The following is a 15,416-nucleotide window of genomic DNA, read 5'->3' on the forward strand; positions in this document are numbered from 1 at the left end:
GCCCTTGTATCCCAGCTTCCACAGACACACAAGATCTAAGGCACAGAGCACCAGGTGCTTGGGTTTGGAAGGGGATTTGGATGCCTTCTAGGCCCACACCTCGTGTGTTTGAAGTTTCTCTGTCCTAGTCCCATCAAGTGACCTATGGCGTAGGATTTAAGAAGTGGGTTTCCAGTGTTTGAATCTGAAGTCAGTCACTTACTAGCTCTAACACTGGGTACTCAGTGTATCAGTTTCCTTGTCTGAAAAATGGGGGCATTCATATCTAGCTTACAGATGGATAGAAAGAGCTTAGACCACACTTGGACATAGAACATGATCAAGCTATTAACACCTTGAGTCATACTGCGTGCAACTCCAGTTTCTCCTTCAAGCTCCTGCCATGCATTGAATGAAAGGAGGCAATCCTGTCCCTATCTGTGAGGCCTTTAATCCTGGGCTTCTCTAGCTACTGTGCAGGCTGCAATAGCATCCTGCTTCCCAGAGAGGAGGTAAGAATAGCCAGGCTCTAGGGCAGTGGATTAGTGGGAGAGCCAGCATTTCTGTTGACTCTGTTGCTATGCCCCACGGGTATCATTGACCCTCAAAGGGTCAGTGATTACCAGTTTCGGCTTGGGTTCTGCCAAGCCATCAGAGTTACATTAATGGGGCGGCACGTCATCACCCACCCTCCCACGTCCAAGTGCTTTCTGGGAAAACCCTGGAGCCAGAGGGAGCAGAGCCAGTAGCTTCGGTGACCGTTTGTTCCATGCCACAGAGCTGCCCTTGAGCAAATGCTGGAGTCTTCTCACTGGGGCTCTTCTTGCTGGCATTTAGCATGCCCCCATCCTCATCACCGGGCAGAGCCCACCCAGGAGCCCTCTCAGAACAGGACACTGCCTGGGAGACTTCCCAGCTGGGTTCTCCAGCAAATGTCTTGAACTGCTCTTGAGCAATCCTGGTGTCTGCCTCTGAAACAAAGAGGACAAGCAGGAAGGGGGCATCCCCCTTGACCTTAGAGCCATGCCAAGGCAGGCAAGCTCGGGGCCCTCACTGAGACCCACCTCCCGGGAGAGAAGGCCTGCTGACGCACTTTCTCTCATTCCTTTCCTCGTTTCTTTTCACTCAGTGGTGTGTATAATGACCTGGAAAAGGCAAAATTAAACTCCACTTTATTTTCATGTATTTGCTATTCTACCAAAATCAAGCCAAATCAAAAGAAGCTTTTCAGCCTCAAAGATGTTCCTTAACCTCTCTGAGCTGTACTTTTCCACACTATACTGATGATTCTAGTGCCTTTGTTGTTATGGGGATTCAGTGAGAAATACACATATCCACATGAAAATGAGTATGTGAATAGCAGCATTATTCACAATAGCCAAAAAGGGGAAACTTTTGAAACAGTCGATGTCCATTAGCTGATGAATCAATAAATAAAATGTGATGTATCCATACAGTGGAATATTATTCAGCTCTAAAAAGGAAAAAAGTACTAGTAGATGCTACAACACAGACCCACTTCAAATAAAACCCACTCATTTGAAGTGTATGATAGGTGGTTTTCAGTGTATTCACAGAGTTGCACAGCCATCATTACAATCAATATGAGAACATTTTCATCACCCACAAAAGAACCTGGTGCCCATTAGCAGTCACTCCTCATCGCCTCTTCCCCAGTCCCGGCAGCCACCAGTCTAACTCTCTTTCTCTGTAGATTTGCCTATTCTAACATATCATTTACATGGAATCCTACACTCTTCGGCTTCTTTCACTGGTCTAATGTTTTCTGTGTTGTAGAAATCTACCTGGAAAGTATTATTCTGCTCACCCTCACTGCTAAACAGAAGGCCCGCTAGTGTGGGAGATGCCTTTTCTTCCAGGGTCTACAGGAGAAGCTCTTCCTTGCTGCTGCCCAGGTGTGTTTGGGTGAAGCAGTCCAGGCTGGACCGTGGGCCCTCCCACCCACCCACCCACCCATCCACCTGCACCTGGGCTCCACAAGCCTGAGAATGGTGTTCAGTTATGATCCGGGGTTGGCAGCTCCAGGGTGAAGTCCCTCACACCTCCCAGTGCCAGAGGGCAGATCTGTGGGACGGGAGGAAAGTCACAGGGTCTCTCCTACTGCACCAGCCAAGCAAGAGCTCCCTCTCTCGGCTCTCCTGGGAGCTCGGTTTCATTTTCTCCTTCTTTCTCCTTCTTTCAGCACATCTTTTGTTTGAATGTTTTCAGGCATTTTGTTCCCTGCCCATAGCCCTTGTATTCCTGGAGTCAGCAGTGCGGATGTTCCAGTTACCACTTGAGCCAGCACTTCCGGAGACTCAGCATGACCTCACAGACGAGCCAGAGCCCCACAGGCCCATTCAAAACCCCTCCTTGCCCCACATTTCCCCAGTGCCACTGCTTCCCTCTGCTCCCCACCCCGCACCACATACGCTAAGGAGAGAGAAGGATGGAAGGTGACTGGGATGGGGACCTTGCTGCTTTCTTGGGTGACAACAGGGCACAGAGTTGTGTGGAGTCCACATTCAAGGGCTCACGGGAGAATGACAGAAACCCCCCACTGTGCATGTCCAGAGGCTGGGCCCTTTCTTAAAGGCAGGGCTGGATGTTCCTCACTTACTTCCTGAATAAGGGCCACTATCAAGAACTAGAAAGAATGTCCCCAACCAGCACCTCTCAACATCCTCATCTGGAGTAGCACAAATCATAATGATCTGTTTGATGACACACCTGCAAGGCCAAACCTAGATCTTACTAAGTATTGTAGATGCATGATGGGTTTGGGGAAAGAAACTGAAGCACGTGGTGTTCTAAGAGTACTAATTCCTATGAAAAGAAACGAGGTGGTCTAGCTGGAGCGCACGTGCAGGCTCCCCACTGAGTCTCTGGCCTTGAAACACATGTCTGGAGTCAGGCCTGAATTCCACCTCTGCAGCTTACTGGTGCGTGACCCAGCAGCCTACCTGGGGTTTTTACAGAGCTAATTTCTCAATGTAATCGATTAAGCCTGGAAAACAAACAAACAAAAATGTTGCTAAGAAACGTAAGGAGCAATAAAAACCCTGGAGCTCATTGTGAACTATTTACAGTTTTTCTTTCCTTTCCTTTTCTTTTTTGTTGTTTTGGACATGACTGTCTTCCTGATTCACTTTTCTTACCCTCCCACACTTCCAAAAATTGTACCCATTTTCAGTGATGGGTTTATTCTTTTTCCCCAGCATCATTTGAGTCCTGACCTTTCGCACCTTGCCAAGGTCCCTGATCTTCACTGGAGCAGATGGAGAAAAGAGGATAGAAGGAAGACCTCTAGGAATTGCGATGAGATTGAAAACTGGCCTTAGCACTAACCAAAATACTGGCTCCCTGGCACCCAGAGGGTGTGAGGTCCAAGCTGCAATCCGCATTACGATTGAAGACGTTATTGCAAAGAGCCAGCAAATAAGGCTGGCAAAGCAAAGATGGGGCTCCACCGGTGCCTTGAAAGTAGTGAAGGGATAGGCTATAAGGCAGTATAGAGCTGGGCTTAAACACCACCTCTTCCACTTGTTATCAGAGCGAGTTACTTTGCTTCTCCAAACCTGAACGTTTAGAGAACATGAACATGGAAATAAGGAAATCTGTTTCACAGTGCTGAGATAGGATTAAGTGTCAGAAGGCCCAGTAGAGGATTCAGTATGGGGAAAGCCACAATAAATGCCGGGTACCTTCCTTGTTTAGCAGGGCTGAGGGGCTCTGATGAAGAGACCACATTCAAGGGCTGTGGACTCTTGAACGAGAGTCAGGATGAAGAGATCAGGACTGGGACAGCCAAAGACTGGGGTGGCACTTGGGGAACTCAGTTTTAACTCCCAGGTCTGGATTTGGGCAGGCAGCTCTCACCTGCCCGACCCAAGGACAGCACCACTGTGCCTGTGTGAGCTGCAGAGAAAATGCAGGAAGGATGCACAGTCCTGCTCCGGGCTCTTGCCAGGTCTTGGGAACTCTTCTCTCTCTCTCCCCTCATCCCCTCCTGGAGCCTCTTAAAGAAGGCTCTCCCACCAGAACTGACGGGCGGGAAAAGACAGCAGGCTCTGAGCTGCTTTCAAGGGGCCTGTCAGAGCATCTTTGTGTACATGAGGCCCAGAGGGAGAAGACTCTGTTTATCTGTCTGCTAGGGACAAATTAACGAAGTGGTGAAATCTGTGGATCAGAGAGAAAAAGATTGGCCATGAAACGATAAGATTAAATTACATGAGGAGAATGCAATTGTGCTAGACCAACTAAATTTCCTCTGAGGTTTGCATGACCAGCCTTCCAGACCCAGAGGCAGCCAGGGCACAAGGCTTTGTGATGGATGCCTGGCATGATCCTTTCTCTGAAAGCTCTTGGCTGGGGTTGCAGGTTCCATGGCCACTAGGCTGCGGTGAGAGGTGCATGTCCACCCTCAGAGTGCAGGACAGAGAGAAGACCGCAGAAGAGGGAGCAGGAGAGGGGCAGCTCCATGTGTGATATATGCGGGTACAGCACATCTGGGTATAGGCATCTTGGGCTGAAATTCCTACTCTAAAAAAATTTCCTAATACCATCTTCTTTTCCTTCTTAGCACTGAATACAAGCGAGTTGATACTGACTTTGTTCAATTCAGATCATCCTCAGCTCTGTCAATGGCACATTACCCTAGAGTCAAGTGAAACCTTGATTCACCCTTAATTCTTTCCTTCCTCTCACCCTCATAAGCAATCCATCAGCAAATGTTGTCTGCTTTTTCTGCAGAATATAGTCAGGACCCCTCTGTCCTCTTCTCTTCATCTCCTTTGCTGCCAGGCCACCATAATTCCTTGGCTGGGCTACAAAAATGGGCTCCTTGATCTGTCCACCGCCTCTCTCTCCTCCTTGTAATAGAGTCCACACCATCAGAGCGAGGAAGGAGTCCTGAATATCAGATCACGCTGCTGCCTTGCTGAGACTTCTCTCAGCTTCCCCTTGTTCTGATGACCTCAAGGCCCCATATAGCCAGGACTCTGCCACACTCCACAGCCCAAAGTCATCCCCGCTGTCACCTCACTCACTATGTTCCCGCCCCCTCTGCTCTGCAAGCCTGCGGCGCAGCTCCTGCCCTGGGCTTTGGCACCTGCTGCTTCCTCCTTCAGGGCTGCTCTGCTCTAGGTCTTCCAGTGTCTGGCTGCTCCATGTCACTGGGGACCTAGCTCCATCACCACCTTCTTCGAGAGCCTTTCAGCATCCAATCTAAGGATCATCCGCTGCTCCAGTGGGAACTCCATCCTGTCTTGGCTTCTTCCCATCTCTTATCAAGAGTGGCTGTCAGGTTGGTTGTTTATTTCCCTGCTGGTGATGCGTTCACTGATTGTCCATCTCCCCTCTACAGAATGCACCCTCCAGGACAGCAGCCCGTCTTGCCTTCCTCTGAATCCCCAGCATGCGGATCCACAGTGGAGACTCTACAGATCTTTCTTGACCAGGGTCAGTGCCCTTCCCCAGGCTGGGAGTGCCACAAGTGCAGGGACCCGTCAGCTGCATCCCTATGTTATACCCAACACTGCTCCTTGGGCCTCAGGGCTCTCTCCAAACAGAGAAGGCCAGGGAAGAGAGAGGCTACTTTTCTCCAAGTTGTAGCTGAGCTAGTTTTTCACTAGCTCACCAAACTAATGACCAAGGAAACACCCAGGGATGGTGTGGACACTGCATATGGTGGATTCATAAGTGCCAATGCTGACAGGCGGCAGGGACGAGTGCCTGTGCATTGGCTCGGGATGCACCTGGGAGCATTGCCCCCCTCGTCTTTTTAAGTTAAGCTTAGATTTTCTACAGTGAGTAATATAATACGTAGATCTCATGTATTTTGAACTCAATATTGTACCTGAAAACATACATTAAAATGTGTTTCTGGGTATTCATTTACATTTTTTAAAAATTACCCAATTTTAGCATTTATTGGCTTAGTCAAGGGTTTAAAAGTTTTAAAAAGTGCAAGAGCAGCTAAACCCTGTGCAAGAGCTTGGAGAAACTGCATAAAATATGGATTAAATAGAGTGGGCAAAGGGAATGTGAGAAGCTCCACGATGGCAAGGGATGGGAAGGGATGGTGAGGGTTAAGGAGGGATGGCAAGGGGTGGCGAGGGATGGGGAGGGATGATGAGGGATGGTGAGGGATGGGAAGGGATGCAGAGGCAAAGAACACTGGCGAGTAAGAGCAGCTGAGAATGAAGAGACAAGGAAATGCATGCTACAGACCAAGCAGAAGTGCCCAGAGAAAAACATCCACTCCTTAAGGAGGTTCACAACACATTCATGAGCCCTACCATGAAAGACAGGTAAAAACAGTTAAATGTCAACTCTGCACCACCGTATTTGATTGACAATTAACCTCTGTTCGAATGGCGCATGTCTCCGTGGCAACAGCTAGGGTTTGTTGAAGGAGTGAATGGATGAATGAATGAAAAATGGGAAGGGCGCGTACTTTTCAGAGTGATTTGAAGGTGAAGGAAGACAAGATATATAAAAGAGGCTGGCCAATATAAATGTTCCATAAAGTTTTCGTGAAACTAGTTCGGTCAGGGCAGTTCTCCTTCTCATCCATGGACCAGAAATCACTGACATTAACGGATCTTACTATGTCCCAGGCAGTCTCCAGGGCTAAACTCGGTAGTTACAATCACTCTATGACATACACAGCATTATTATTCCCAGTGTCTAGAGAAGGAGACCAAACACCAGAGGCTAAGTGATTGATCCAAGTTCACAGAGCTAGAAAGTTAGAATTTAGCCTAGTATAGGACTCAGCAGGTAGCTATGTGTCCACCTTGGGTTTAATTATTGGAAGAAACTCATTAAAACTAATCCTTTCCCATGTGACTTTCTTTGGCACAGACCTGAAAGGTGGTAGTGAATTTGCTACCAGACCCTTATCCCACCAGGCAAATTACTCCTCTTATGTGATTGAAGGCACATAAGGGGTTGATTTTACTCTACAGGATTGGGGTTAAATGGTGGGTCCCTTCTAGGCATGGAATTACCACAGGGGAAAAGGAGTGGACACTTGTTGAATCTCTGTCATGTACCAGCAACTGCGGTAGGGGCTCGGCAGAAATTATTTCATTCAATCTCACAGCAACCCCATGAAGCAGCTCTAGTTTTCTCTATTTGACAAGGAAGGGAACTGAAGTTTAGAGAATTTAAAGAACTCATATGAGGCTGAACTGAGGTAGGAACGCAGCTCTTTTTGAGACAGGGTCTTGCTCTGTTGCCCAGGCTGGAGTGCAGTGGTACAATCATAGCTCACTGCGGCCTCTTACCTCCCCAGCTCACAGGATCCTCCCGCCTCAGCCTCCTGAGTAGCTGGGACCACAGGCAAGTACCCCACTCCAGGCTAGTATATTGATTGTGGAGATGAGGTCTCACTAGGTTACCCAGGCTGGCCTTGAACTCCTGGCCTCAAGCAATTCTCCTGCCTCAGCCTCCCAAAGTGCTGGGATTACAGGCCTGAGCCACCGCGCCCAGCCGGAACCCAGGTCTTAACCCGATGTCTCCACCCCAAGTTCCCTGAAGATCTGGCCCAGAAGATGAGTAAATTCAGATGTCTAAGCCAGGAGAGAAAAGGAAGGAAGGCCTGGGGGAAAGGCTGGCCCTCCCTCCTCACCTCCCTTCCCTGCGTGCCCTCTCCTGGCTCGCCCTCCCTTCTGCATCTGTCAGGTCATCTGTAGTGGGAGCCGCCTGCGCTGGGCACTGGGGTACGGCCTTCACAAGACCCAGGAAAGTGGGGGAGCTGGGCAGGAAATTAAAAGGAGCCAAATAAACAGAGTAATTATAGATTGTGATAAGGACTTAGAAAGAAACAGTAACTAGAAGTGACCTTGAAAAGTACCCGTAAGTAGGCACTGGTGCTGCAGACGGCGCTGGCAGCAACGCGCAGGGGAGACAGAAGGCACGGCAGGGCCCACACTCGCCTCCGCCGGGCCTCCCGCTTACCAGCAGCAGCGCCCCCTGGCGCCTGCTGAGGGCGCTGCGCAGGGAGGTCGGCATTGATTTCAGAGGGGCGTCCGGAAGGACACCTGCCTGGCCTCAGACGGGGCAAGAGTCAGGCCTCAGATTTCTCATCTGTCAGATGACAATGATGCTATCTACTTCCCAGGGCCATCGTACAGGTTAAATGATGCAATGCTTGGGAGAATCCGGATGGAGGAGCCACACTATAGAAACATGACTTGGATTTATGGCAAGAGAGACTTCAGTGAGACATGAAGATGGGTTGACTGAGAGGCCGGCAGGACACTGTGGCAGGTGTCCAGTGAAGAATTCCATCCTGACAATGTGAAAGAGAGGCAATGACTGTCTCACATAAGTGCGTGACACTGCACAGGTTTCACTGTGTGAAATGCATACAGGAGTTCTTGTACAAATGAATTGATTTTTTTTTAAGAAGTGACTTAAGGGAAGGAAGATGTGACTTAAGGAACTCAGGAAGTCTCTGTGCTGTCACTAAGTCAAGGATTCCAGAAGATTCTCTCTGAAGGACAGTCACCAACTGGATTATTGAAAATTAGCCCACTGCCACCTCACAGGTGGGCCTTGTAACCCACATCAGCTGGACCAAGGGGCCTGGAGACGCAATAGCCTGGAAACAGGGTGACCCCAAGGGGCAGGCGGGATGCAAGCACAGAGGAAACAAGAAAATGCTGAAGGAAGCTGCTCAGAAAAGTAGAAGCCAAGTGGCTCTGAAACCCAGGTGTGACCACAAAGGAAGTGCCCTGAAGGCCAGAGACCCAGCTCCACTTAGCAGCTATGTGACAGGTGCACGTCCAGCCCCTTTCCTGGTGCGGGAATTTCCCTATCTGGGAGCTGAAGATCATGTTGCTGGGGCCTGCCTGTAATAATACTTCAGAAAACACAAAAATACTCTATGCGCCACGTAGAGGATTATTTTTATGAACCCCAGGGCAGGGAGCATCCACAGCTCAGAGGCAGCACTGGCATCTCCCTCAAGTGTCCTGCCTTCTCTCCATCCCCAGGCACATGCAGGGCCCACGAAAGGCCCAGCATCTGCTCTCCAGTCACTGGTGAAATATGGGTGGCATTCACTGTGTCTGCGTTTGGAAATTAGCCCGCCTGTGGTCTGGTTGTTGGCGTCCCTGGGGCTCCCTAACCCACATGGCTAAGCAAGCAAAGACAGAAACTCTGGTGCCGCCAGCTTCTGCCCACGGCGCTTTCCTGTGGTGGGGTGCTGACTGAGCGACTGACGCAGGGCTGCAGCATTCACTCGCAGCTGAGACCTAGCATCGGGGGCCCTAGTGGGGCTGGGGTCAATGGGGATGGTACCATGGAGGAGCATGAGCTGGGACATTTAGAACAGGAAGAGAAACATGCCGAGTGAGGAGGCAAGATGGGAGCAACAGGGCTAGTGGGTATCCCTGCGACCTCAGACAGAAAGGAAGCTGCAAGGGAGCTTGTACCCAGTGATTACAGTTTCATTGATGGCATAGACCCAGGCAACCTGAAGAAAGGCAGAATCAGAGTGATAGCCAGAGGTGACCGTCATCAGAAACATACCCCTGCTCTGGGAGCCGCTGGAGAGCAGGAGAACTGGGGCTCGCCTCCCTGGTGCAAGCCCAGGAATGAGGGCCTTGTGATAAGATTTCCAAAAACGCCAGCCCCGTGCCCTGCCTGCCAGTAAGCGGCCACCAGAACCCCTCCCAGAAAGAAAGATGCAGGCTCTGTGTCTGTAGAAGTTTGTGTCCATTTCCCGCTGACATGGATTCCTGCCTCTCCACACCCCTAAAGCCCAAGCTTCTTCCTGATTTCCAACCCACATCCTAACGGGTGAGGTTGAAGTCTCGTTTCCTCTGGCCTTCAGTGAGGAGGAGAAAACCGGCCTCTTCATAGATGAGAAAGCAGTTTCAACCCCCAGCTCTCGGCTGTGCTTCTCCGGTGGCTGCCTATTCCCAGCTTCAGGTCTCAGTGGATGTGGTCAGTCGCGTGGGAAGGGATTTGCCCGCTGTGCGCTGGGTGCCTGGGTCGCGCCACTCACCTTGCTGCAGTGCCATCCTCCCGCTCTCTCCCCACCCCTTTCCCCACTGCTACAAGATACTTAAGGGGCATCTGTGTAGAAATCCAAATCTGTAAACACCACAGGCTGGGAACCGCCCAGCCAAAGGAGCAGGTGTGTCAGTAAGAAGCTGAAGAAAATCCGAGTGCCGCACGGGGTTTTCTCCACTCCCTGGCAGCCTCTGTCCCCAGCAGACGTCATCCTGTCTCTTCAGTGGTCAGCACTGCCCAGCCTGGGCGTGAATTCTCGTGCACAATGGATTCAGGCAGGACTAGGAGTGAAGGGCCCCATGCTGGAAAGGACTCTCAGACCTGGTCCTGGGGCACGCTCTGGGGGTCTCCTGACTCCCCTTCTCCACTTCCTCTGAGGGGATGGAGTATTGGGAGAGGAAGCAGCCCTCTCTCCTACCACTCCCCCCATCCCCCAGGGCTGCCCTTGAAGCAGACTGGGTTGGGGAGCCTGGTCGGTAGGTTAAAACGTGCTCATGCTCTGCCAGTCCGCTGATTCGGTAGGTTAAAACGTGCTCATGCTCTGCCAGTCCGCTGATGTGTCACGAAGCCATTCTTGTACCTGTCATCCCTACTCATCCTCTCCTTGGGACCGGAGCTTCTGCAGCACAGGGACTGTATCATCACACTTCACTAAGTCCAGCACAGCAGGGGCTTCCCAGAGGTCTTCTAAAGTGACCTTAGCCCATGCCTATGGCTTATCTCTGAACCCGATTCAAGCTCCCCATACTCTGTGCATAATTCATCAGCCGTCCAACACTTCCCTTAACAGCATCCAAATACCCTGATTCCCAAAATGGTCACATGCACCTTCCAGCATGAGACCAGGATTACCCTTATCTCTCTGAACATCTCATCGCTGCTCTCGGACTCCAAGGGGCCGCACACTTCATGGAGTCTTCTCTTGTGAAAAGACCCGCAACAGTTATTCACAGTTGCTGAGTTCTCCTGAGCTCCTCAAGGACAAATGGTAGATCTGGTTAAAACCAGAAAGCTCCCGAGAATGTAATCAAGGGCAACGAACCATGAGACTTCCCCTAGAGGCAGTCGCCTGAGAGAGCTTGGGCTGTTTTAACTCTGCAAAGACAGTATTAACCTGTTGCTTTCAACTGTGTTGGGTCGCACATTTAAATCTGCTCCCTGGGGATATGGTGACACACTGGGAGACCCCAATAAATACAATTCCTGAATCCCAGCCAAGAAACATTGGTGTGTGTGCAAGTGGAGGAGAGGGAGGGGCAGGAACATTGGAAATTCTAAATAAATGGAAAATTCTGGCTTGTACTTCACGGAGCATTCAAAAAGAATCTTCTCTTAGAAGCATGGGTGGGTCACATGCATCTAACCAGAATGCAAAGTTTACAAAGCATGGTAACGGCAGAATACAGCACAGGGCAGATACATGCATGCAGAGATGGACTCTGTTGCATACTGGGAAACCCATTTTGAAAAATAACAACAGGCTTCTTCTGAGAGAAGAAATTATTTATCCAAAACAGTGCTGGGAAAATTCAGATTTACATTTTACCTAGGGCCTTTGAGTTGTGTATTCCTGCAATGAGTGAGCTGGATTTGATGAGGCTTTACAATGATTGTTCAAAATTAGTGTTTCAATGCTCTAGTTTCTAATGGGATGCTTTTGGGTTGGGTTTTATATTTGACAGATAAGGACCTTAATAACAGTTTTTGAGAAGCAATTCCTTAGGGCAGAACATCTTTGGATCCTCAATAGTTTTGAAGCGACCTGTTCTCTGCACTATTTTTGGTTTCTTTCTGTTATTTTTCTAAAAAGAATCCGGGAGTTTCATGTGTAAGGGCATCGTTCTTTTTTCTGTTTGCTCACAGATTCTGACAAGGCAGTGGCAAGAAAGGCTGACACTTTGCACATCCTTCACAATCTTCTAAAAGGATGGCTTAAAATCATCCTGCCTGAAACAGGGAACAACCTTTGACCCTTAAGGTTTATTGTTACTTTTCTTTTTCTTTTCTTTTCTTCCTTTTTATTTTTTATTTTTTTTATTTTTTTTATTTTTATTCTTACTCTATCACCCAGGCTGGAGTACAGTGGCACGATCTCGGTTCACTGCCACCTCCACCTCCCGGGTCCAAGCGATTCTCATGCCTCAGCCTCCTAAGTAGCTGGGACTACAGGTGTGCACCACCAGGCCTGGCTAATTTTCATATTTTTAGTAGAAATGAGGTTTTTCCATGTTGGCCAAGCTGGTCTTGAACTCTTGACCTCAGATGAGCCTCAGCCACCCAAAGTGCTGGATTACAGGTGTAAGGCACTGCACCAGGCCTATTGTTGACTTTTCTAGGGGTCTATCTTTTATATGTCTCTACACTAATTTTTTTCTTCAGCATTTTTTTGTAGATGTTTGTTTTTGCTCTGTTTTCTTTTTCCAATTTCTGCATACCCTGCTTGTTCATGATGATTTCTGAACAACATAATCAAGCCAACCACTTTTTGCTATTTCACAGCAGTACTAATACTATTCCTGAACCATATATATTTCAGGAGACAGAGCAGATTGAGAAGGCCTGGGCCCTTTTCTGTATTCTTTTGGCTTGAGCCTAGGTCATCACAGTCTTGAAAGTGGGAGGGTGAATGGAAGGAAAAGGCTCTGTGCCATTCAAGGTGTGCTCTTTTTGTGGCCTTTGGGAGTCTCTGGCTCCTGTTTCAGAGCTCCACTTCATCCTCGCCTGTCCCCATCACTCTCTGCAGCCGATCGGCCACCAGACCTTGTGCCTTCTGCCTCTTGGTAATCTCCTCCCTGATTACCCGGCCGTGGTCTTACCCTACTCCAGTCCACCTTGCACTTTGCAGGCAGAGCAACCCTTCCACAACGTAAACAAGATCTTACCCTGGTTCTCACCACCTTCCAGACACTGCCCAAGATCCTCAGCATCACATACTAGGTCCTTCATCATGGCACCCTGCAGCTTCCCTCACCCCTCCCCTGGTCACCCACCCTCAGCCACACCAGCCTGGTATTCCCTGTATAAGCCGTGCTCTGTCTCATGCTTGCATATTTTTGCAAATGCCATTTCTTTGTTCTAGAATGTTCTTCTCCCTGCCTCCAGTAGGCCCCTTCCTGCTCACCCAGGGCATTTAGGATCATGCTTCCATGAGGTCTTCTATAGGAAAAGTATGATGTACTTTCCTGTGCAGGCAGCAATGATACCATGAGCTACGTTTTTGTGTTGCAGTCCCCACTCATCATGGTGTCTCTCCCACTAGCGTGTGACAGTTTGTTTCCATGCACATATCCCCTAGCCCAAGTGCCTGCCCTCCAGAGCAGTGTTTTCCAAGCCAATCAGTGGTTTCCCAGGACCTAGCACCCCAAACACAATGAGTTCTCATTACACGCTTGTTGAAAGACAAATGAAGAAAAAAACCTGTATCTATAATAATAATAGTCATGAGAAAGACAAGAATGAAGAGAAGACAACAGTCATCATTGGCATCCTAAAGTGTGGAGCCAAGGGGAGAAACATGTGGGTCACCCTCAGGATCAAACTGCCAGGCCAGAAGCAATTCCACTGAGAGAGCACCAGGAAGCCTTCAATGCATGGAAACCCTGGGGCAAGTAAAAGGCAAAGCATGTGAGTCGCAGCTGAATCCTTGGACAATCACTGAGCTGTGACAAGGTCCAGGGTAGACTTGTAACCTAGCACAGAAAAACACATTACTGAGGAAAGAAAAGGAACATGCATGGGAAATTTTGAGTCTTAGCTCTTCACAGCAAAGCATGCTTGGCAATTACAAGCTTCTTATATTAAAAAAAAACAATCAGGCAAACCAAAAGTCACTAACAGCATTAAAGATCAAGACCCACTCACAAGGAATTCACATACTCTGCTTCTTTGCAAGTGCAGTCTTGCACCTACAATGACTTGGTGCACCTCTTTACACAGAAGAAATCCACCTTCATGACTTGAGTATTTAAAAAAAAAAAAGCTTTTCTGATGGCCCATACATTCCCAGATATCCCTGCTCTTAGAAGCTGAAGCTTAGTGAGAATCCATTTACACTAAACAATGCAGAGTAAGACAACACAAGCCAAGCCCACGACTGAAGGGAGCCCACAAAGACTGCGCAGCTCGTCCAATGTAACCAAAGATTCTAACTGCCCTCCAGCCCCAGGGCCAAGGAAAGGCCCAGGGAAGGCAGCGTGCAGCTCGCAGCTAATAATCTAGGTACAACCAGCAGATCAAAAGCATCCAGTGAGGGACTCTGCCAAGTTTCTGTCCATAACGGATCCTTTGCACAATCATGATGTTTTGCTCCATTTTGTAAGCCCAGCTAAAAGGAGAAAAATCCAATCATTTTTCCTAAAGGTTGCTAGTTGAGAAAGACCAACTCCTTTTAAGTGCCTATGCACCAAATCTGTAAGATACAGATACTGAGAGAAGGGGCTCCATACCTGTTCAGAGCAGAGATAAACAGTTGGCATTCACTGGTATACAGCAATTGTCACAACAGTCATTAGGGAGCTGAACAAATGTTGAGAAATCCAAATGTATTCATTCAGAATGGTGCAAAATTCCTATGAAGTCCTACGTCAGGAAAGGAAAGAAAGACATTTGGGCGAAGGTAATCAAAATGTCTTGCTAACTCTTGCCTTTTCCCGATAGATGTTTTCCGTAATAGACCCCACGAGCACCTTGATCCTCTACCTTAAAGATGGAAAAGGCCTGGCAGAGGTTGTGTTACTAGGCAAGGTCTTGCTACAATTGAAAGGATGCCACCGGAGATGAAAACCCTACATACATCTCTGCCGCCAAAAGAAGACTTCGGATCCAGGCATGATGCAACCAAAGATTCTTACTGCCCTCCAGCCGCAGGGCTGCGGAGTGGCCCAGGGAAGGCAAGATGTAGCTCACAGCTAATAAATCCAAATGTAACCAGCACATCAAAAGCATCCAGTGAGTGAGTTAAAACCGTGCTTCTATCTATCCCCCCAGAAGTGGACAGACAAGTCTGCCTAGATTTGAGGTGGGGAAAAGAGGTCTAAATTTTCACAAGAATTAACTTCTTTTTCCTACAAAGAGACAATGAGGTGTTTCTCCTCTTACCTCATGGATTGCTGGAGTAAATGTAGAAACAAAAACTCATTTTCTTGGTCTCCAAGAAAGCAGCCAGATTCTCGATGTGAGCAAGTCCTTGCACCTTTGATGCAAGAGTTTGGATGTGCTGGGTGAGGGTACCTGAGGCCCTGTTGATTTTATGAGTCTGTGGGCCAGCTCAGACTGGCTACCAACTCATCTGTATGCAACAGCTCTCAAAGAACATAGTTTACTTTATAACCAGATCCAACAAGAGTAGGCGTGCCAGTTAAGTGGGTGAGATACCAAAGGTGTTGAGCTCCCGAGGCTAACTAAGAAGG

The 15,416-nt window shown here is 48.7% G+C and overlaps 1 protein-coding gene across 5 annotated transcripts in view; it reads right to left on the reverse strand.

Moving 5' to 3' along the window:
• The window catches only part of KCNJ1 (potassium inwardly rectifying channel subfamily J member 1), a 67,493-nt gene that overhangs the window by 13,856 nt on the left and 38,221 nt on the right, over positions 1-15,416 (reverse strand). The window contains exons 1-2 of one of the 5 annotated variants that reach the window (XM_001113433.4): positions 15,106-15,307; positions 14,454-14,586 (exon numbers count right to left, since the gene is read on the reverse strand). The exons of 2 other annotated variants lie outside the window; for them this stretch is intronic. In XM_001113433.4, the coding sequence (XP_001113433.2) occupies positions 14,454-14,483 (30 nt within the window). In that variant the 5' untranslated portion in view covers positions 14,484-14,586; positions 15,106-15,307. Of the gene's footprint in view, positions 1-10,860; positions 11,005-14,453; positions 14,587-15,105; positions 15,308-15,416 lie in introns of those variants that run through there. 2 more of the 5 variants (XM_001113350.4, XM_015116092.3) reach the window with 2 other exon arrangements.

The sequence above is a fragment of the Macaca mulatta genome, chromosome 14 (assembly GCF_049350105.2).
Source record: "Macaca mulatta isolate MMU2019108-1 chromosome 14, T2T-MMU8v2.0, whole genome shotgun sequence".
Lineage (NCBI taxonomy): Eukaryota > Metazoa > Chordata > Mammalia > Primates > Cercopithecidae > Macaca > Macaca mulatta.